Genomic DNA, 23,085 nt, shown 5'->3' with positions numbered 1-23,085 from the left:
TGATCACACTGAGATCTACATTTGGGGCATGTGAGCACCTTGGACTTTTCTTCACAATTTCAGCCCCTACACAACCCCTTCCCACACCAAATCTGCACCAATTCATGCTCATTCATTTTATTTCCTGCAAATGCAGAACCCGTTTTGTGTCTGAGATGAAGATACATTTACACACCAATGAATATGTTTGTTTTTCTCAAAATAAAATGAATGAAACAGAATGGGATAGCTCATATTATGGAGCTGAATTTCCCTGTGAACACATTCTACCGCTGCCTAAAGGAGGAGATATTTTTAACATGATGCTTATTATCTTACCATTAGTGTTGCTTTACAACCAAATATGAAGTTAGACTCTATCATATAGTGGGAGGGTGTATCGCTGAGTTGGAATTTAGGTCTTTATCATGTTCCTTAATCCCCTCCTGAACAGTTTCTGGTCTTCTGGCAGTGCACATTCAAGGCTTGACAATTGCCACGAATGAAAAAAAACAACACACGAAGATTGAAACTGTGTGAGCATTAAATTTATGGCCGCTGCATGTTGCTCAGGTAAACAGTAACTGTTAGCAATGCAATCCAAAAGCATAATGACGTAACGCAGGGAGCCTCAGCTGCTTCACAAATCAACAGATTTCAGCTGCATCGATCTGTCCCAGGTTTTGAAGCCCTGCTTCCTCGTTAATAGTTCATTATGTGCAGCCTTAACATTAAGTCTTAATTTGGCAGAGATGGAATCAGTATTCAGTGGGTTTACAGAGGTAAATGTAAGCAAACAACACTGTGGAAAAGCTTTTACATATGCAATAAAATGGATCCCCTCTGAGTCTTACAATGTCACATCTTCATCATTACGCATGTCAAAATGCAAATGTAATGAAAAGTATCGTGTTTTACTGTTGAAACAGACTGAGATGGGGTGCTTTATGTTAGTTGTCGGGCTGCAAACTCTGATTTTTTAATTTAATTTACTGGTTATTTTCTCAGTTGACTGATTTGCAGAAAATAACTTCTGAGCCCAGAAAGATCTCATCAGAGTGTTGGCTTTGTCCAAAGAAAAGAGATCCAAGGAAATGAGCCACACGTCTCCAACACCTTCAGCTTATATGGGTTCATAAATGGATGCTTCAAACTTTCTGATCTCTTGAACTGGAATACGAGCAATAATGCAATAAAAATATTTTTAAGTATGCTGATTTAATTTGCAATAGACAGACATGCACACAGCTTAATTTCAATTACATCCGACTGAGATTTTCACTGCATATTGTGACACACACTACTGTTTTCCAACTCATGCTCAAGGCTCTAGAGTTATCTCATCATGAGCAAATTTGGATATCTATTTTGGAAAACCGTTGCTTCTTTTGGGTCATTTCCATGGATCGGATTGCTTGTTTCTGTCACAAGATCGGCCAACACTGACTCTGGCTGAGGTTCAGTGCAGAAAGGATGGCTGCGGAAAAACAGGACAGAGTTTTGGGGCGAGGTAGGAAGATAAAGTTCAGTGTTTTGAAGCATAATTAAGACTTTGGCTGGGCAGAAACAACCCTTTGTGTAGAGAGATGTAATGAGGGCTTAAGTCATCATATTAACAAAAATACGAATGGGAATATTTGAAAGGTCAGTTGTTGGAATTTTGTTGTGCTTTAACACAAAGACAATCTGACCCTTGTTAAGGTTGCTCCAGTCTTTATAGTCACCCATAGTTTTACAGCTTCCATTACATTATCATGAGTTGAGATGTTACTCACTTCACCTGGTTACTTTGTGCAGCTGCATCTTTTACAATCTACATTAAAATGCCGCTCATGTTAAACTGGACGGACAGCATTGTTCGTTTTATCAGACACTTCTGTCTTCTGAGATTTATTGAGTGCATCTTCTGATGTTTGTTACAAAACTCTTTCAGGGGTCCTTCGTTTTTGGCAGCCTAAGAGACTGTTCCTACATTTTCTGTCAAAACTGTCATCAAATGTTGGGCTTTATTTACCATGTGGATGCTTAGGTAAACAGTGTTTGCAGCATCAGGGCAAAGCAGTTGCTACAGCCTCGTCTTTCAGCGAGATATTAGCAGGCCTCGTGCCACAGACAGGCAACAGAGAAGGGGAGAGACAATGTAGAGTTGCTGTACCACTTATTTGTGTATACTTGGATGCATTATGAGGATATGGTGTCTGGTGAAAACCTGGAGCTGTGCCACGTTGAAGACACAGCTCCATAAAAGGACAAGTAAGGCTGGAGAATCAGCCAGGGTGGTAGCGCTGCAGTGTTAGCGACGGATAAACGTAGATAGTGGTATCTGTAAGAGAATAAGGATGTGAACCCTGTACTCCACAGTCAAAGTCAATTGTTTTTGAGTTTTCTGCAGAAATCCAGAAGCAACTAATCACTGATCCTGCATCAAATCCATCAAACGAGGCAGAACTCCTCAATGTAATACCAGAATAACATTGGCCTCGTGTGTGTGATTCTACTCCTTTTAATCTTCCTGCTGTTTCTCAGAGCGTGTGCTATGTCCTGAATGTGTTAGTGTTTGAATGTTTTATAAATCAACTGAGTGAAAGTCTACAGAAGATAAAAGTGACTCTGAAAATGATCCAACCGCTCTGAAGTTCATAACTGTGTGTGTGTGTGTGAGACAGAAGCAGTGAAAGCACAAGAGAGAGATTTGTGGAAAACTAAGGTCAAATATCTTCTACCTAATAATAAATCACAGAGACACACACACACAGGGCAACCTCTTAGCTCATATAGCCTTTCTCTCCCGTCCCATCCCCCTCTTATGTGTTGACATAGTTTCCATGGTGAGGGGAAGGTGCTGAGAGCCATCACTGCATTCCTGGTAGCATGCTCTCACACACGCACAGGCACACATATTAACATTTACTCTGAGGGGGTCAGTTAACACCCTCTCAGCTCTCCCTGTCCAATATGCGACTGCTGCTTCCTCAATAAAAAAAAAAAAGGCCAGCCCAGACATTTTTGATGTCCTGTAGGTAAAATGTGCTGTGGGATCCAGTCCTTCACTGCCTCCGTCCTTCACATCCCACCTGACACTGCTGACTCGAGGTCAACTCTGAAATGGAATATAAACTGCTGAAACTTCTTTGCAGTTGGGGCCTACAAGCCCGCGCGCATGCAGCCCCAAGAGGATGGACTGTATATTACATCCTATAATTCACTTGTGTCAAATTTGACAACACACAGACAGTTTTGCTGTTTCTTGAGCTTTGGCAGGACTCGCAGACAGGAAACAGCCTAAAACAACATAAGAGGCTGCCTTGGTGGGGAGTGTAACAGAGACGGTGAAACACAATCCATGAAGTCTGTGGTTTATAATACTCCCAAGCTGAATTTGAAAAGTCTCTGCTTGCACCGGTTTGTTTGGCAAATGCTGCACCTCGCTCGAGCTGATCTTATATTTTGCAGACAATTGTGCAGAGTTTTGCAGGAGTGCCTTTGATTGCACAGCACGATTGTCAATGCAAAGAGGTTCAAGTCAGTCTAATGTGGCTCGTGCATCCATGAGGACTAGTATAAATGTCATCCTCAGAGGGTGTGCACAAGACAAATTTGTTTTGACTATGCGCTTATCTGCTGCCATAATTTGTACTGTGCATGTGCAGAATGACTCCATTTGTAGCTGCCTGTGCATATATGAAAGGCAAACTCCAGGTGGGTACCATCATAAAAACAAGCTAAATGTGATACGTCCTCATCCCCAAACAAGTTGAATTGAGTCCTTACAATACTTCCACACGGTACATTTTATAGTTGCTGTGTATCATGTTAAAGTTTTCGAAGAAAAATGTATCGATAATTAAGAACGGTTTCCTTATGCTAGCCTCTGTTTTGCAGTTAAATGATCTTCTCATTATGCACGACTATCTCCTAGGTGCTCCTAGATGCAAGCTCTTAAAATTCCCATGTTCACTGGTATTAGTTAACAGCAATCTGTTGAGCATTTTCACGTGTGTTGATATTAATGTGGATATAACCTCAATGAGACCTTAGCATTTTGGGGGATGCCTGCTGCAGAATTCGGGTGCGATTATGTTTATTTTCATTTGCAGCAATATGCAATGGAAATCAGAAAAAGGAAAAAGTAACTAATGAATTTAATAAAGCTGAAACATGACTTATTTCTCAGCATGGCTTAGCTCATCAGTTGGATTTTTTTGTGGTGATTTTTAAACAACATGAGACAACCGACTGCCTGTTTTTCAGGTCTGTTGAAAAGCTTATTTCCTCGGCCTCTTTGTCCAGAGGACTGCACCCAGATTAATTCCTCTGGAAATTCCTGAGAGGACCGAGAATATTTCCAATTTTGACCACAAGTTGGCGGTAGGAGAAAACTCACCGAGACCAAATTGGGAAGGGTTCATCCTCTGGAGAATATGAATAGTTCACTACTTTTTTTTTTTTTTTTTCAATATTTGTATTTAGTTCCAACATAGCGATTCAATTTATTTCAGTGCTGGTTTTAATCAAGAAGTATTTGCTGTCTTAGCCCTGGAGATATGGAATCCCCGAGCAGGATCGCTGCAGAGTATACTTTGGGGCTCCCTTTTCCCGCAGAGGAAACTGATCAGTGTTGACCCTGTGTATATTCTGTTCTGCAAAAGAGAAACATGCAACATGCTGATTGTGCTGCATTTTGATTGTGTCTAGTTGCTGTGGAAATTGAGAGATATAGGCCAGAGTACAGACTCACCTCCAGTGAAGCAATGAGCTTCAGACATTAACATACAAATACATATCCGTGTAAATTCTTTAACTGACCACAATAATCCAAGGCAAAGCTTTGCAGCTGAGGGGTCTCAGCTTGTATAAATACTTATAGTGTTATCTTTGAGCCTTCACCAGTGGTTTCTGTGACTTGGGGCTACTCTGGGTAAAGATTAAACCAATCACAGCCAGGATGGAAGGCGCAGAAGCCCCTGTGGTGGATAGAAAAAGTGAAATGGCGTGAGGAAGCAAAGCTGGAACTTTGACACGATCAGCGAGATCTCACTGACTGCTCTGCTGAAAACAGATTTCATAGCTTCAATGCTAACGGCAGAAAAGACGTGCTTTGTGGTTTTTGTGAGCTGAAACGATCTTTGAGGGTAACTGTAGTGTAGACATACCCATGCAGTTAGAGTGCAGTAGGCCCCAAAGAACTGCTGGCTATCTTGTCGGGGCTGACCTGTGAAAAATATCGTCAGTTGTGCCCCCAGTTGGCCCCAACATTGAACCACATGCTGTGTGAGCCCACCTTGTGCCACTGAAACAACTCGGACAAGTTGAGACATGGACATCCACAATACGTCTAAGGGTATCAGTCATTAGGATGTAAGCTGCAGATACTTTAAGTTAGATGGGAGCTCGGGCCGCCATTGATTCGATTTGTTTGAGATAGGACCGGTGCAGCATGACAAGCAGTTGGAAGCGGCTGTGGTGACACTGACCTTCTGAGAGTGGGGTGGCAGTTTCAACTCCTTCTGGTCCATCAGTTTGTGGAGGAAGCTCAAAGCTTTTGCAAGATGATTATAGGAATCAACATTAAAAACTCACTGATTCAGCATTTAAGACCTCCAGCTATAGTATACCTCATCTTCTGCATCCTCAGTTTCAGCAGTTGTGGTCACAAGATTGAACTGACAACCTTGCAGCCCCAAACAAGCCCCTCCAACCACTGCACAAGTGCAAATGCCAGTCACTTACAGTCACAAAAAGTCTATTAAAGAGCCAATAGCAGCAATACAACTAGTAATGACGGAAAACAAAGAAGTTTTCTATGTGAGAAACTGATTTCAAAGAGTACAGCACATAATCAACAGCTCATTATCAATTCATCCTTAATTCCTACCATCTGAAGACTTTTCTGAGCACCGACATCTCCAATCTGTTCCCAAAACATCCTGAAGGGAGAAAAACAGTGTGTTTAAGCAGAGAGTGTGGAGGAGAAACAGGGTGTTAACAGTCAGCAGGCTGTTGCGATGGAGCAGGAGCTGCTGTAGACATCGGCACTGATTACAACCAAGATGAGAAAACGTGTCGCCTCTGGTGGGCTCTGGGGAGAACAGGCTGCTTACTCACTTCCACGTGCTGCTAAAATTTTCAGATTTTTTTTTTTGTTATGTGGAGCATCCCTCAAACTGCGACACGTGGGACAGGGAGCCAGAGGAAACACCGCGGCAAATCTCCAAAACAGCAGGAGCGTAAAGTGGGGAAAGATGTGAAAATTAGCCTGTGCCGTTTTTCTTTTTTCTTCTTCCTTCTTTTAATCACACACATCACTGATTCAATTAAACATGACAATGGTTTCAGTTGTGACAAGGCCACATCAGCAAATGATCCATGAGAGTCCTGAACACACACATGCAGGGACAGGAAAATGGGTCAAATGGACCCTGAGAGGGAACAAGTGCATGATAGGAGAAGCCACATACAGCTCCAAAGCCAATCAACAGTGGATCTTTTTTCCCTCTCATCTCCACATGAGATGCAGATGAGAGACAGAGAAAAGCTGGTGGAGAAAGACAGAGGTGGGTGGAGAGGCTGCTGTTAAAGAGGTGTAAAAACCAAAACTCGGGAGGGTGACAGAGGTTTAAACTCATCTGCATTTACAATCAAGAGTGGTAGTGAAAGAAGGATCAGCGTGGTGACAAAAAAAAACGAGATGCAAGAGAGATAGGTGACAAAAAGAAAGCAAAAACACATAAACCCCACAGGAATAACAAGAATATAGAAGGCACAGTCAGATAGACAGTGAGATATAACTGTGATCCAACATTGAATTATAAAACATTTATTCTGATAGAAGTTCTTTTTTTTCTATGGATTTAGGAGCGCGGGAAAAACCTGATTGATGGCTTGCCCAGAGACGGAGAAGAAATCCAAATTGGCCCACATTTGTCACAAGTCTCCAAGAAGGAGCTGTGATCACGGCCATGTCAGAGCCTCTAGAATAAGTCATTAGCGACGTTTTAACCGGAAAAGTGCAACTGTGGGCCAGGAGTACTTTAAGAACAAGCCGGCAGCGACATCTGAAGCATCTCTCAGCTACTTTTAAAGCTTTGAGCGCAGACTGTTGGAAAAAAGATGGACGTAGATCTCAGTGTTAATAATGCAGCCTTAAACATGCATCCTATTTACAGCCAGGAGACGACTACAATCTTTCCAGATCGAAGTCCATGGCACGTTTTAATGAGTTTAAAGAGCTAATCAATATCTTAAATGATAATTTAACAGAACATGTCCATTTTTCTGAATTATGGTCCAAATTAGAGTAAAACAGATGACAAACCAGGTTATGCATTACTGCTGACATGCCGCTTTCTGAGTGGGAGAGTGTAATTTCCAAGGTACTAAAATATGTCACATTTTCCTGTTCACTGGGAGTTGAGCTCAGTCTTTCCACTTGTACATCCTCAATGTAGAACAGATTTCATCAGTGGATCATTAAAGTCCATTTGTAGAAGACCAAGGCTTCAAATTAGTCCACAAGTCTCCCTTTTATGCAGCCCATGATTTCAAGATCAAATAGGATGTCATTGGAGGGAGAGTAAAAGAGAGGTTTGACAAGTAAATAATATCAGCAGGTTTCCATGTCCTATGTAAAGCCAGTCTTAAGAGGTGAAAGCAATTTTCGGTTTCTTACAGCTGTTCTGGCACTGTGCACACCTCAAACACACCTTCAGTCAGCAAACAAGCAGTTATTACAGTGCGGTTGAGGTGGTAGATTCATTCATCAATAGACTTTTGTCCAGAAGACCCAAGACGATTTTTATTTCCACCTTTTTTTTGCCTTAGACAATGTTTTTATTTTTCCTCTCCTTCTCCAAACTTCTTCTTGTAAGTTTTAGGAATAAATCATGGATTGGGGTAACATACAGCACCTGTGAAACCCTGCACTTCCCTACCGAAGCATGGCAGCGTGACCAGGAGGGAGATGTAACTCAGAGCCAGCCGTCGCCACTTTCAGCAAACATTACACTGCTTTTCTTTTTTTTCTTTTTTTTTTTTTAAGTGTTGCTTTGGTAAACCTGACCAGCTGGTACGAATGTTGCTCAGACATCCATGTTTCCCAAAGAATGCATTACAATTAAAATATACTGATTTATGAACACATACCCGCAAAACTCCCAAAGGTGTGTGTGCTTACTCTTATCTTACATGGCTATATTTGTACTTTTGATTATTTTATACAAACAGTTTGTGTTCGCTAACCATTCCTGCCAAATGCCTCCTTGTGGAACTTCTAAATCAGGTAGAGCTGAAGATGATAAAGGATCAGCTCATTGTGGTGGAAAAGAGCTCATTTGGGTCTCTACACGAGAGCGATATGAGACCACAGATATCGGTTTACTGCGTTTACTGTGTTCAGATCCGGAGTTGGGGCATAAAACCAGCTACGCTGGTAATGAAAAGCTCCAAATTACAATACTCGTATTAGTAGGAAAGTAGTTTTTGTGTTTTGCATAGAATGAAAGAAAATTAGACCATATAGAATCAAATGCTTCGAAATGAGTACATCTTACAAATCTATTTATTAAAAAAAGAAAAAAAAAACATGAGAATTCATCATATTAACTGCAGTAAAAACAAAATAAAAAGACATTGGGGAAGCCTTGCAGTGACTTTTTCAGTGGTATGCATCAATGCTACTTTGTTTGGTTTACTGCTGAGAGGATTTGGCACAAAGCACTATCATCTGCCTTTATGCTCAAAGACTGTGGATGTGTTGCTGAAGGTGGTGAGTGAGACCGATTTTGATTATTGTGACAGCGTGCAGAGGCATAAAACCACACATGCCTGTAGAGTGGCTTAAGGGAGACGGAAGTTAAAGTTACAGTCGATTGAGCCTAAACACCTGTACTGTTTCCACGTTTCTCCGGTTTTCAGCTCCAGAAGAGGATTCATGTGGAAATGATGCAATGATCCAAGATCCATTCGGTATACAGCATCAGATCTCTGGTTCCAGGTTTCACATTTGAGGTACTGGCTCTCTGGTCAGACTAAATCTAAAGCAGCAAGAACTCAGTGGGACAAACATAAAATGTTTTAATATCCAATGTCTTATCCCACTCATTAATGAGGGTTTTCCTCTGATTGAGGGTGAATAAATCAGCACAGCATTCTCTGAGCTGCAACCTAACTTCAGTCCCATTATTGCTCTTAAATAGTTGCTTAAAATTCCCTTAAAACTGATTCAAAACACACCAAACAAAGCTGCATTCAAGCCCACTTAGTTTAAGGAGGAAACAGTCCGAATTCTGCTGCGTTTGGACTGAAACTTCCTCGCTGTTGTTACGGGAATTCTGAGTGTGCGTTCACACAGCAGCCAACACGATCAACCAATCACCACAAGTTAAGTAGTTACAGAAATACCATGATGACTCAACAAATGCCATCTGGTATGAGTAGACTCTTCCAACCAGGTGGTTGTTGCACATTTTTGTCATTTGTTGTTCTTTTGAGTGATAGATTAAGTGCAAGATTAACTGTTTCCTACAACTACAAGAGGAGCCGTTCCATGCCAACACATCTAACCCTCCCAGTTCAGGTCATGGGATTTCGCGACAGATTTCTATTAAGTATACCTGATCTTGAACTTGCTGAATCTGAAAGTTTCCAACCCTAACCCCGGTTTTTACAGAGGGAGATTTTTATGGATATATATGTGTGAAATACACATGTCGAATTAAATCCAGCACAGACCAAACGATGACGATTCCGGATGCTTATCACATCTCACAAGTACCTGCACAGAATACAAATTCAGTACAAATTCTAAGCAGATCCAGCGGCAAGTGAGCAATAACTCATGCTGGGAAAAGTGATGACATTTAACTCTGAGGGTGAAACTTAACATTAAAAAAAAAATCTAGAACATGAACTGGTAGCGCCAAGCGAGTCGAGGCATGGAAGGACCCACCCAAAAAGTAGGTGCAAAACTTCTTAAATGAAATTGGGAGTTAAAATTTCTGAAAGTTTTCTGGTATCCTTTTGAAATAGAAAGCAGTATTAAAGGAAGTGTTTGGCAGTTTGAAAAATACTCCTGTTTGCCAGATACTGGAGTGGGACGCAGCCAAGCTTAGCACAAAGATCTGAACTTCTAACCCAGCTAAACAAAAAAAGAAAGAAAGAAAAAGTGATCATTTTGGCAAGAACAACAGTTTCACAGTCTCTTCGATGTGGAACCAACCGTGTTTGGAAATGTAAATGATGAGGGACTGCTGTAAAAGCCAGAAGCAGTTATTTGGTCATGTCCTCACACTGGGTTGTTAGCTGTTCCCTTGTTGCTAATCTTTGTGCTAAGCTAAGCCCGGCTACGGACATTTCCCCAAGCAGTTAAGCTTTACCTTTGAAAACCGAGTTTCACAAACATGCATAATTATCCACAAAACTTTGCAACTGATAACCGTGGCGGTAACCGATTCTTGTGCACCACCCTGATATAAAAAAAACAAAACATACTGAGTTTCCTATGTTACGATATGACAGAATCTGGATGTAGCAGGCTTTGATGCCAACAAAGAAGACTTGTGTTACTCATGAATGGCATCATACTGTCTTTGCAAAACAGTACATGCAACTTTTTGTCTCATAACACTCACACAGCGTATGAAACGCACACAAGACTCAGGCAAAAATAACAGCTGGATACATTTTTGATTATTTATGAAAGAAGAGTGCTTGCTGTCACCACTTTTAGTGGTTATTCAAGTGTTGGGTCTGGCAATAAGAACCAAGCACACTCAGTTATTTCAAATATTGGCACCAGATACGGTATATCTCACACACAAACACACTGAACTGCATATCTCATTGTAAAGCTTAAAAATGTCTTTCATTTTAAAATCTCTTTAAATTTTCAAAAAACTAGAGTCGAGAATAAAAGGTAATTACTGTCCTCTTGTTAAGGTGGGATTACTGGAGTGGTAGTGCAAGACCTCATGTGGGGAGCACTTATTTTCTGGCCAAAAATAACAGAATTTGAACTCCATGATCCGCTCTGGGACAGAAGAAAGGCTCAGGGATACGTCAAGGTGTCGTGTACCCTGTAAAATCTCCAAACCTTAGTCTTTTTCCGGGTTAGGTGGTGTGCTGAAAGTCCCAATAGCGATCATATTCAAAAGAGAAGTTGCACTTTGCAGCGACCCTTGGCATTAGAAGAAAAAAAAAAAAAAAAAGAGGAAAAAAAACCAAAAACATGTAGTCCAGCTTGAGCGCTTCATTTGTTATTCTTAGTGGTTAGAGAGGCAGCCAATACGTCCTTTATTCCCAGTTGGCAGTGTCGTCTCAGAAGCTCTGAATTCCTCAGAGTTTCTAACAGGGCTGCAATATTAACAGGGAACAAATATGTCTGCATAAAATTCACTAGAAGCGCCATGGTTTCCTTACAGAAACCGAAGTCTGAAAGGCTATTTGTCCCCTGGTGAGTGTGAAAGTCCCCTGCTCCTTCACTGCAGAGCTGAGAAGTCCTGAGCACCTTTGAAAGCACTGCGACCGCTTGGTCAGGCTTTAAAGTCATTTCTACTCCCATCGCCCATCGGCCGCAAACAACTGGGTCTCCCAGAAATGGTCGATGGGCGTGTGTCTGTTGTGCGTCTGGTGCTTCTTGCAGTGTGTCGGTGCGGGGGAAAGTGTTTGTCAGTCCATCTCCAGGTCCATCAGTTTGTTGCGTGAGCGTGGAGTGTGCGTCGTGTTGCGGCAGCAGCACTGGGCGCAAACCAGGCCCAGGATCAGAGAGAAGAGCCCCACACCTAAAAAAAACAAACAAAAAAAATTCAAGGAAGCGTCTTCTTCTCTTAACACCAGTACAACTCACCTTAGAGTGTTTGGAGCTCACAATCGAGCTTTTTAAGAAACTACACAGAGACTTCCCTCATCTGCATCCGTTACAGCTGCCGCCATTTCAGCAACAATCACTGCTGACAAGTCACAGCTTCTCACGATCAGCGGCAACATTGACCATCACTGCCACTGCGAGCCAGCATCAGTTCCAGTTAAGATATGTACTTTATACACTATTAGACCTGATCCAGGAGTTAAAGTGAGGATGTGAGCACCAAGAGTGAGCATCAGTGAGTCAATTTAACTAGTTTGTGTTCCATATTTCTGCTGCTGTCGCTTATATTTGGATTTTACTCAGGTTGCATCAATGTTTAAACTGGTCAGCTTACAGAGGAACAACATCACATTAAAGGCATTGATCCAGAAGTGTATGAAAGGTCTATACACACTCACCTTGACAGAGAGTGCAATATGGAACAGTAAAGGAAAGCAGATGCAGCACAGAGCTGATGTTTTTGTCTGAGTGCAAAGTTAATCTGCTGTCAAACCTGTTAAAGTGTTCAAATAAACTTTGTATTTAAGGACTTGGCAAAACCTTTGGAGTCAAAGGAAGAAATAAAATATACATGTGGAAATAAATAAGAATATAAAAATGCAGATAGATTAAATATTCATAAGCGTTTCAATATTTCAGATTTATTCCTGTATATGTAAATATTTAAAAACTTTTTTTGCATATAAATGACTTTTTGTATACTTCAATTAAATATTTAAAGGATTAAAAAGAAAAATAACTTGCATGCAATTTTTTTTTAAAGAATGACAAACAAATTCTTGTAATTAAATATTTTCATCTAAATATCTTAAATGTACTAAATTCAAATGTTCCTTATATACCCCAAATCAAGTTTTGTTTTTTTGAACCTCAGAACCCCCAAAAAACAGTCAAATCTAAATTAAATTAAAGCATATAGACAATTAAGCAACAAATAAAGCAATTACTGATATAAAAAAAAAAAAAAAAAGAATCACTGATGAATAATTACCCAGTGAGGCTGCTGCACCATATAGGAGAGGCAACTTTAGGGAGTCCCACACTATAGAGGAGGGAAGAGAAGAGAAATTGGTTGTTAAATATGATGAAATAGTCTGTTTTCAGCAGGTGGTTCCTTCACTTGTTGAGATAATCTCTAATGTTTGGTTCTACGCTATGACCTGTTAAGCAAAATGCTGTGATTTAAAGTGGGTTTGCATTGCTGTGAACACAGTCATGTGGGAACTGGAAAGGGAACGCTCTCCTCACCAGCAAACTTGACGGTAAGGAAGACTCGGCCTGAAGTCAGCTCTCCAGCTTCAGTCCAGGCTCCTGTTGAGGCCGACAGGTACCAAGGAGTGGCCGTGCAGTGATACTCTCCACTGTCACTGGACACCACAGAACGCACAGTCAAACGCATATATGAGTGGAAAGGGTATGAAAGACAATGGATCAGTTCACTCGTTGGCCAACTCACCTGTCCTGAGTGCCAAAAATGTTCAACAGGTAGGTGTGTGTGTCTTTGCGCTCGATTGAAAGGTCACTGGACGAGTTCCGGTCGTTCGTCCTCAGAATTCCGAAGCGGTCGATGCTGGCTACATGGATCGCCGTCTGTCCGCCGCGCAGCCTGGTGAAAAACCAGCTCACGTCGTACGCCAGGTCATCTGAGAGACAAACATGGAGAAAGACTTTGAAAAACTCAAGTGTTGTTGGTGTGCAGGTGATTAATCGCCAAGAGATGGAGATAAATATAGTTCATAATATAGCTTCAGCTCTGTACAACCAATGTTTCATCTATTTATTCATTCGTTTTTGCACTTTGGGACAGTATTTTTCGTTTTTCCCCCAAAGATGTCTTTAACCCATAATGACCCCATAATGGCGCGATCCACCGCTGCTTGAGCATTGGAGGTAGTCATGGAGGCGAATATATCTTTGGCTGTAAGGAGAACGGCATCGTGGGTGACGTCACTCATACCTGTGATGCTGTGGTCTTTCACCTGATTCTGAAACGCCAGCTTATTGTAACTAAGCACACAGTGATGTGACACCGAAAATTCTAAACTAAAACACAATGAGAATATAACAGTAAACGGTAACAGCTCCATAATTCCATAATGACACTGAATGCAGCACGCCTGGGCTCATGTCATTTACTTCACTGAAGCACGCCGTTTCAACAGTTTCCCATTATCCCTCATAGGACGACTCCTACTGATTCAGGTGTTTTGGTAAGATCTAATGGTTTCATTCAAGCAAGAAAAGCACACGTTAGGCCAAGTATTAAGTCACCTTTTGATGTAAAAATACCCAAGTGTTAGCTCTTCTAAAGCGTTTCAAGGTGCTAAGACGTAGTAAACCAACCCTTCCACATTTGTAGCTGCGGAATACCTACATTTAAACCAACACCCCTCTGTACTATTTACAGAAATTTCCTCTAGATCCAAAAGGAGAAATACAGAAACCAGAAGACATTTGTTATCAGCTGCCGTTCCTTTTCCCAAACAGTGAAGAAGAGATGAAAAAAGTCAGGGATGGACGTGTGTCATAGAAAAGATGATGAAGGAAAGAAAACAGGGACACAAGTTTGAGGAAAATTTCTGACAATAGATGCAATCTTTGGAGAGGGGGTGCAAGCAAGCTAATCATTTCCAAGAGAAAGAGGCAGGGAGGGACACGGAGAGCGTGAGAGAGACAGAAGCACAAGCTAGTCATTAGTCTGTCAGGGAGAGAGGGACTATTAGCACTGTACCTCCTACACACACATACACACACACAATAAAAACCCCATGCAGTCTGAGTCATTGTCTGTCATTTAGGAGACAAATAGAGGATCCAGATGAAAAAATAAAAGAAATAAAAGGAACATTTTCCAAAGACAATCGAAGGGGGGGAAAAAAGACAAACGATGATGAAAAACAATTATGAGAAAAAGAATGAAAGACGGGAAAATGAGAGGGAGGAAGAAAGAGGAGAACGGATGGATCGAACATAATTAAGAGATGGAGTGAACTCGCCCAGGATAATGAATCACATCTCAATTTTTCTCCCCCTCTCTTCCATAATGGTTTTAATATTCAAGTGCTATATCATTAAAAGTCAGGAGTGGTAGTAGCAGCAGGAATATCACTGGCCTCAGTCCATTTGTCTCTCCACGCGACACTCGTTTGCTGTAGATATTCATGGTAACCTAATCCCAATGTTTCGTTCACCCTCTGTCTGTCAAGTTTAACCATCACAATCAATGTATGCCCTCGAGCAAGAAACATCCAAATAAAATGTTATTACAACTGGTTAATGTTCTCATTCTGGACACAACTTATCCCTACACCTGTCGGGATAAGTTGTCGTCAAGCCGTTGCTTCATTCAACACTTGTACAGAAGCTGCAGAGCCCCACGAGTTCAGACACGTATTGATTTATACTTAGTTTGTCACAATTTAGATTAGATTTAGGCTATCTGTTTAAGGGCTTTTCTATGTGACAAACTACGTTGGTAAGTCAGCGTCAGCTGGATAAACGCTGGCTTTTCATTTTAGGTAAAGAAACTGAAGTAGATCTCGAAGCACAATTAATTACACTTATTTACACTGAGCAACCCTGCGCTGAACATTCACCAACACCAGCCAGCCGCTGAGAGCAACTAGCTGCCTTTTATTTTCTTCCTGATAATTAGCTGTAAAATTCTCACTGAGTTGAGAGCTCTGAAGCAGGTAGTAGGGCCCATTTCATTCTGCCTGGCCTGCCCTGCACAACAGACAGCCAAATATCGCCCAATATCACAAAATACTGCAATTCCAATAAAGAAAGATGGATCCACCTGGGCTCGTCTCAACAATTCAGGCTACTGTTAATGCAGGCTTAATATAGACAGCGATGTACTTTGACCCACCTGTAGTTTGCTTTCTTTTATGACCACAGAGTATCTTCAAACAAGTAAAATCCACCATGTCACAAAGCTTGTATTCACCCAGTCCCTGGACTCCACTGACCTCCAGTTACCAATCCAATAAAGCATCTTGGAGATGTAAACATGGAGGGCGCGACGGTACTGTCCATCTGCTGCATCATATTACGTACAATCTCTGCAGATTATTTCCAGTCTGAATCTATGACACGAACAATTCAGGAAAGAAAGTGGCCTTAGAGGATATCTATTACCTTGCTGCTCATGAGGAATACAATCTTTTTTAGGTCAGTTTCTATAAACAGTAAAATTCTAACTAAGTAATTCTAACTCGCACACTTTTAAGCTTCATTTATTGTACCAAAAATAAAAAGTTTCTATGTTTTAAAGCACTCTTTTGTGCAGTTTGTTATAAAGATACTTTTTGAAGCTCAGAAAGTTTGAGGAGTTGAAGATCCAGTGTTCCAGTTCGAGTTAGGAGTCTTTCTCTCTCTTAAGTCTAAATCCATCACTTCCTGTTAGTGTACAAGTGGACACACTGGACACCAGGACGTAATTTTGGCAAATCAGCTTCTCATTCAGTGGAGAGAAGTCAGTCGTTTCCATTTAGGCCGAGATGATAAAGACACAATTATAAAAATATATTACAGCAGTTAAATAGAAGATTTGAATAGCTCAGCCACTCATCTGCATTAGCAATAATGATAAAAACCCACACTTTACAAGATCAAACGCAACTAATTTGATGGCGACGATGATAATGCTGGTGATGAAGATGTATTAGGACAGCACAGAGAGGGGCATCGCTTTCTTCCACAAAGACAAGTAGCCAAGCGCTCCATCGAACCAAGGAGGAGGAAACAGGAGGTGACACTAAGGGATGGGGTCAACTGACCACACACACGCACGCATGCACGCCGACTAGAATCAACTGAAGAAGGGAGTTTTCAAACTATGGGCATCGTTTAGAAAGCCAAGATGTTTCCTCACAGCAGCTTAAAGACATTTACAGCAATTTACAGTAGAGCTGCAACGGCTGCTTTCATCCCAACAGAAAATCTTCTTTTCTTGCAACTACTTTTAAAAAGTGGGAACCAGAGTCTTTGCATTTTGCTTAAGATACGACTTTAAATGATTTATTGCCAGTTTGGTCAGTGCTGTACATCAGCTGTGACCTGAAGCTTTGGAAAAATGCGAGTGGAAACATTTTGCGATGCTTGAAAAAATCCGGTTTTTAAATCTAAGTGACGAACTCACCCAAACCAGCGACTGGTAATCACATTAAAATAGGGAAGAAGTCACTTCTTGGTGCCTTTAAGGTAAAACAAAGTTCAAAATGATTACAGATTGCGATATCGTACAGGGGCAGCGAGTGTAACCTGGTGCCATCTCAACCGCTGACAGGACTTACGCTGCAGCTTACAAATTTGAGAGCACATTTACTGTGAATAATAAGTGTTTTGACATATTGTCCCCTTGAGGCTTGCCTCAAAGTAAGCTGATCCTCCACTGAGACACTCTCCCACATAGGCGCGGTGAAATACAGGGAGGACCCCTCCTTCGAACCTGACACATCTATTAGTCAGGGTTCCCTCTGGTATGCGCTTCTGCGAAACACAAACTGAGTTCTTACACAAGATTAATGATGGATGATAGAAATAATGGTCTCATGGGCTGCAGACTTAAAGTGACCTGATGCAAGACTCGCATCCCGAGGGATGGAGAAAAAGAAGGGATGTTCTGTAAATGAAACTCTTCAACGTCCACCCAAGATGTGCACGTGTGCAGCACTGATAACAGAGTTAGGATATGGAACATAAGTTGGGTGGACTCTTAACATTTCATTAATGATTCATTTATGTGTTTTTTTATCTATGAAATGCTAAAAATGGTGGGAGAGGTAGTGATCCAAAATATCAGAATGAAATGTGTTATAAAACCACAAACTTTTCTGACCAGTTGTGTGCAAAGCTCAGACAACAGTTAACCTTTCATCTCTCACACTACCAGACCTGTTTGACCTGCAGCGCAGAAGAAAGTTCAGTGTTAAAGTGTGTAGTGTTTGAAGAGAATACTGGACAATCTTCATTATCTAACACTTAGTTTCATTCTACCACAAAGGAGATCTCTGTCCACTTGGACTTCAGTCTTTCTCACAGCATATCTAAGCTAAATGACCAACAACAGCATCGACTTAACCAAGAGAAGCCCAATCCTCAGATATCTGTGAGACTGTCAGTTAGTGGTAGCAAACTGCTATAACATGAAAACATGTGCTTGTGTGAGCTGTGAAGGACACCTTCACTGGTACCTGTTGTCACAGATGATTTTGTGTATTTAAAAATCAAATAAAAGGTTCACATATTTATCTGAAGGGCCATTTCTGTACCTCACAGTGTACTTTGAGAACTGTGCCTTCTAGGCACAGAAACTAAACCCTTATTTCTCCCCGTGTGCTACAACCGCTCCAAGCTTCATGAAATCCGGTGGTTTTTGCACCGACTACTCAGCTCTAGAAATGATTGTCATCTTTTCTAACGACGGAATGTGTGAAAACTATCTTAATACATCACAGAATGTTTACCCTTCCCCCCCATTCTTATCATTTAACAGCCCAGATGACAGTCAAAAGATGTGCATGCCTCTGACATTTCAATAACACAAGGCTAGTTTCTGACATCGCCGTCAGTGATCAAAGACGCATTTTGCATAATTCCACAGGACTGACGTGTGAACTCCGGTTGCTTGTTTCAGCGACGGCACCGATGTTTGAGGGATGGTGCTATAATTAGAAAAGCCTCTGCTTCCTCACAGTTAGCGTCCACCCTCCACTTTCTTTGTTCTTAACGGCAGAGCGGACAGAGAATGAGGGGAGGGAAGGGGATTTGAAATACTTAGTGACTTAGGAGATTATTTTGTTTAATACACAGCCGCAAATCAACAGCGAGAGCTACATCTCAAGCAGCGTCTTTGTAGACTCACAAGAAACACCCCCACCCTCCTTCTCATGCGAGGTGCAACATCTGATCCCCCCACCAGCTGTTCCTCTGCTCAGTGGAGTCTTTTGCCGTCCCTGTATACAGACCTTTCTAGATCCCCTCTGAACTTCTGAACCTCCAGGCCAGCAGTCACTTGATAAGCTGCAAACTATTCACTCCCACTGCCTTACGGCTGTCCTGTAAACTGCCCACAGAGCAGCCAGAACAAACAGAAAAGTGAGCATATGCTGCTACGTAAACTACACACAACTCTAGCCACATTTTCTTTGCATGTGGGCACGTCATTAAAAACATGCTTCAGGAGTGATTTTACAGAAGGAAAAAGTGCAATTGTAGGTCTGTTGTGTGGTTACATTTGTGAGGAAGATGGCCCTTTGCAACCCAAATGTGGGACAATCTGGCCATGACAAGTAATCGCTGCTCCACAGTAAGACTCGTTGCATGTCAACATAAAAGGCTGCAGTGTGCTTTAAAAAAAAAAAAAAGCTTTCTGGATCGTCAAACAGCATTTCAACGTCTCCCTGAAGTCCTCATTTCTCAGTCTTCACACAACTACTTCCATCACTTTTCATGTGTGCAACTCAGTGCAACAGAGGAGAGAATAAAAAAAAAAAAGACTGAGGGAGAGTTGGTCCAGAAGCGTGTGCACGTTTCTCTAAAAACACACCAAAACGTGGCCTAACACAGCAGGCCTCTTGTGCCATGCATCCAAGCACTTCTGCCTTTAGATGTGGTGACACAAGCTAGCTTATTTCCTGCCTGTAAACTGGGCAGTGACGCTGTGCAATCTGTCCGGTTTGAATTTTCAAAATCGATCCAAATCGGTAGCAGGGAGATCAAATCAAATCTGATACAATGGCACAAAACTCCAACCTGTTCTCGGTGCAGAAGCTTCATCAAGAAAGAGGTGTTCGCTCTGCTGACTGGATGGCAGAGGAGAAACTACAGAGCATCTCTAATAGAATATCTGGCTCTTGTCTGCGCTAATAAAAGTAAAATGGCTGTCGGTGGAAATGAAGACCGTGATTGGATTTCTCTGGATTAATCCCTTGAGGAGAGTCTGTGGCGCAAAACCTGCCTAAAACACACGCACAATCACACACTCAGACACACAAAAGACTGACAATTACCACTAAGGCTTCTAATGAAACCGTGTGTGTGTGTTCTCTGCTCCATAAAGCAGGACAGTGCTGGTAGAGTGGAATACTAAACACTATAAAATCACCATTTAGATCCACAGAAACAAAGCAGAGTTTCCCTCGTTCCTCTCTGCATGCTTAATGAGAGCTCCAAAATGAAGGCAGACTTCACTTTATATTTGGGGGGTTCTGCACACAGCAGCCTTTTGAACAAACCGCTACGCTGATATGAGCTTCACAAGGCTCAGACCTACATTTCTAGACTTCCCAATATGCTGAGACGCTTTATAGATTCGACTGTCAAACCACCTCCGCTCCAATGTTATCATTAGCAGGATGTAAAAACTACCAAAGAGAATTTCATTATTCTATTTACTGTAGTGTGTATAAGTAAATACTCTCGCCATGGGTCAATTATGCCTTCAAAGGAGACATGTCACAGATACACATACAGTGCTGGGCAAAAGACTTGAGCCGATAGTTTGCTTCCAAGCTGCCAGACTTTCGTGTAAAGGTTGGATACTGGCAGCATTTTCACTCCAGTACTTGTACCCATTTCATATTAATGTGTTTTGGGGTTCTTTCTTGGGTACATTAACACTGACCCATGAATCATTCAGGTATCAAATAAGCCCCAAACTCATGAGATGAACCAGTGTTGTGTCTACAGAAAGCTTCTCAAAGAACCAATTTCTTGAAAATTGTATCTTTAGGCACTTTGTGCCCATCAGCCTGTCGCAGTGACATAATTTAGTCCCTTTTCTTGAGATGCATCTACAAAGAAAATAGGAATGATAACATAGGCTGAAGGACATAAAATTGTATTTCTGCACCAATAAGATGATTCCTAAAGAGATGTTAGCTAAAGTTTGGCATATCTGAGCTTGGTGTGCAGTGAGTCCTTAAAAAATTCAACTGGAGGACAAAATAAGAAGTGTCAGAACCAAAAAACTATCTGCAGTATAATAGTAGCTGGAAGTGATATACTTAAGAATTCTGAAAATATTCAGCAAAGACCTGAGAGATGCATCTGTACCTTCAGCTGATCCATCTACTGTTAACTGAAGCCTCATCAGAAATGGTCTCATGGAAGGGTGGCTGTCAAGAAGCCATTCTTAAGGAAGGGAAACAGGGAGAAAAGGCTGAGCTATGCCAAATGACACAAGAAGTGGACTGAAAATCAGTGGCAACAGGTCTTATGGAGGGATGAATCCTCCCCAGAGCTCATCATTATTGAAGCAGTGTGGGATTAATGTGACAGAGAACGGAACAAAAGGCAGCCAACATCCAAAGGAGAGCTTTGGGATGTCCTTCAAGAAGCCTGGAGAACTATTCCTGAAGAAATGACAGAAAGCTTGTCTCAGAGGGTTCAGGCTGTGTTTAAGTATAAAGGAGCTCAGACCAAACTGTTTTTGCTGTATTTACAGTAACTCTTACACATTTAAAGGAATCACTGGACTGTTAACTATACGTTTGTAAAGTCAGAGTGGGGAGAGAAAAGAGAGCAGGAAGAGAGAGAGATGTCATACTGTCACAGGCTGGGACTCCAACCCAGGCCCAAAATGACAAGATGATGTCCATCTTTCTTTTTCATTCCTACAGTTGAATGTCCCCCACCACAGCAAACCCGAACAAGAGAACACCGACGCCTGTGTGTTGTCACAATGGTTTAACTCCACTATATTCCCACCCAAACCTGCCATTTACCAGGGCTCCCCTCAAAGCTGCATCTCCCCCCCTCTCCTGTTTAACGGGAAGAGCTAATGGACTGAAAATGATAGCACTTCTCTGCCACTAACTGCCCTACATTTTCACTTTGTGTTTCATCGTCACTCTGTCAGATCCTCTCTTCTTCTTCTTCTCACTTTCCTGCTTTTATACTCTTCTTCTGTCTCTCGCTTTGGTTGGCAGCCATTTGCTTTACTGCTTTTTACCAAAGTGAAAACATCCAGAGCAAGATGACACTTGATATTCAAAATGCACTCTTTTCTGTCTGCTAAACACTTAAAAACCAATCATCTTGAGGCCGCCGAGTGTGAGAAATGTCCTTAATGTGTTAAAACAGTGCAAGCGCCAGAACAAGCTGCACACAAAATGGCCATTTGAATTCCTCACAAATGATTACAAATCTTAACTCTTTCAGGTTTACAGCCCTGAAGGCGCTCGCACGCTTCCTTTAAGGCCCCTTCATAAACTGTGCACACAGGTGGTCCAACTGGAAACATTTAACAGAATGAACATAAATAACTAAAATACTAACAGTCCCTCAGTGAAGTTTGGATTCCTCACTTCCTGTCCGGTTTGTCCACAACGCTCAGAGGCGACAACCTAAACTGGCACTTGGACAGTGGAAATTCTATAGCCTTGGTCCTCAATGACTGAGATAAAGGATAAACTACACTGTTCATTTAAGATTTAAGAACATAAGGTTTCCTGGCACAGGTAATGGAGTTCAGATTCACGATTATTATTTGCTGATTTTGTGGGTGTTACACAATCCCGTCAGGATAGAAGCATGTTAACCACCATGTTGCATCACCTTTGTGACATATTGTTTGAAATAAGCAAAGACATCATCCAGATGGCAACATGCTGCTCCGAAACCTGTGCATACGGAGTAGAATATATTTATTACATTTCATTAGTCAGTTTAAAGCTGTGGAAAAATGTGTAACTTCTCCAGTCTTTTCAGTTCAATTCATAGTGAGCTACTGCTTGTGGGGCAAGAACTTTCACCTCCAAATCCCTCTCTGCTGGACCAATTTGTTTCGTCCTGGACAGTCAGATGGACATACTGCCCAAATTTGGCGTCCTTAGAGAGCCAGTAGCGAGAGCGATCCAATATTACGCCCATAAAGTGGAACATGAACTGATGCTTTTTGAATCAACACGGGGTTAGTTCTTTTATTTGCAGCCATTATTGGTTCAGCAGAAATGGCTAAAGGAGTGAGAATCATTCTCTGTCATCCGTTCTCAGCACTTCATCCCCGTCTCTTCCCATCCTCACCACTTTTAATTCACTTCTTTCATTGCGTTCTCATCCTTCTTGTTGGGAAACTGTGTGGTGTTCTTGAGCCACTCGTCCCCCATTTACTGCCTCCTCTATTCACTCTCGCTCACTTTTAACACTCTGTTTAGCTCCCTTCAACCCCCCCACCCTCCATTCATTCCCACCTTCTCTACCCTCTCTCTCCAATTCGCCATCTATTCTTCCTCTAC

At 41.7% G+C, this 23,085-nt stretch overlaps 1 protein-coding gene across 1 annotated transcript in view; it reads right to left on the bottom strand.

Moving 5' to 3' along the window:
* Positions 1 to 8,518: 8,518 nt before the first annotated feature.
* Positions 8,519 to 23,085, bottom strand: part of ptgfrnb (prostaglandin F2 receptor inhibitor b) — a 51,379-nt gene continuing 36,812 nt past the window's right edge. Inside the window, exons 12-15 of the mRNA XM_072394129.1 lie at positions 13,299 to 13,485; positions 13,091 to 13,209; positions 12,834 to 12,884; positions 8,519 to 11,756 (exon numbers count right to left, since the gene is read on the bottom strand). Coding sequence (XP_072250230.1) covers positions 11,644 to 11,756; positions 12,834 to 12,884; positions 13,091 to 13,209; positions 13,299 to 13,485 — 470 coding nt within the window. The 3' untranslated portion in view covers positions 8,519 to 11,643. The remainder of the gene's footprint in view (positions 11,757 to 12,833; positions 12,885 to 13,090; positions 13,210 to 13,298; positions 13,486 to 23,085) is intronic.

The sequence above is a fragment of the Leuresthes tenuis genome, unplaced genomic scaffold, assembly GCF_036924035.1.
Source record: "Leuresthes tenuis unplaced genomic scaffold, fLeuTen1.0.hap1 SCAF_1, whole genome shotgun sequence".
NCBI lineage: Eukaryota > Metazoa > Chordata > Actinopteri > Atheriniformes > Atherinopsidae > Leuresthes > Leuresthes tenuis.
This window is presented reverse-complemented; position numbering and strand designations above follow the sequence as displayed.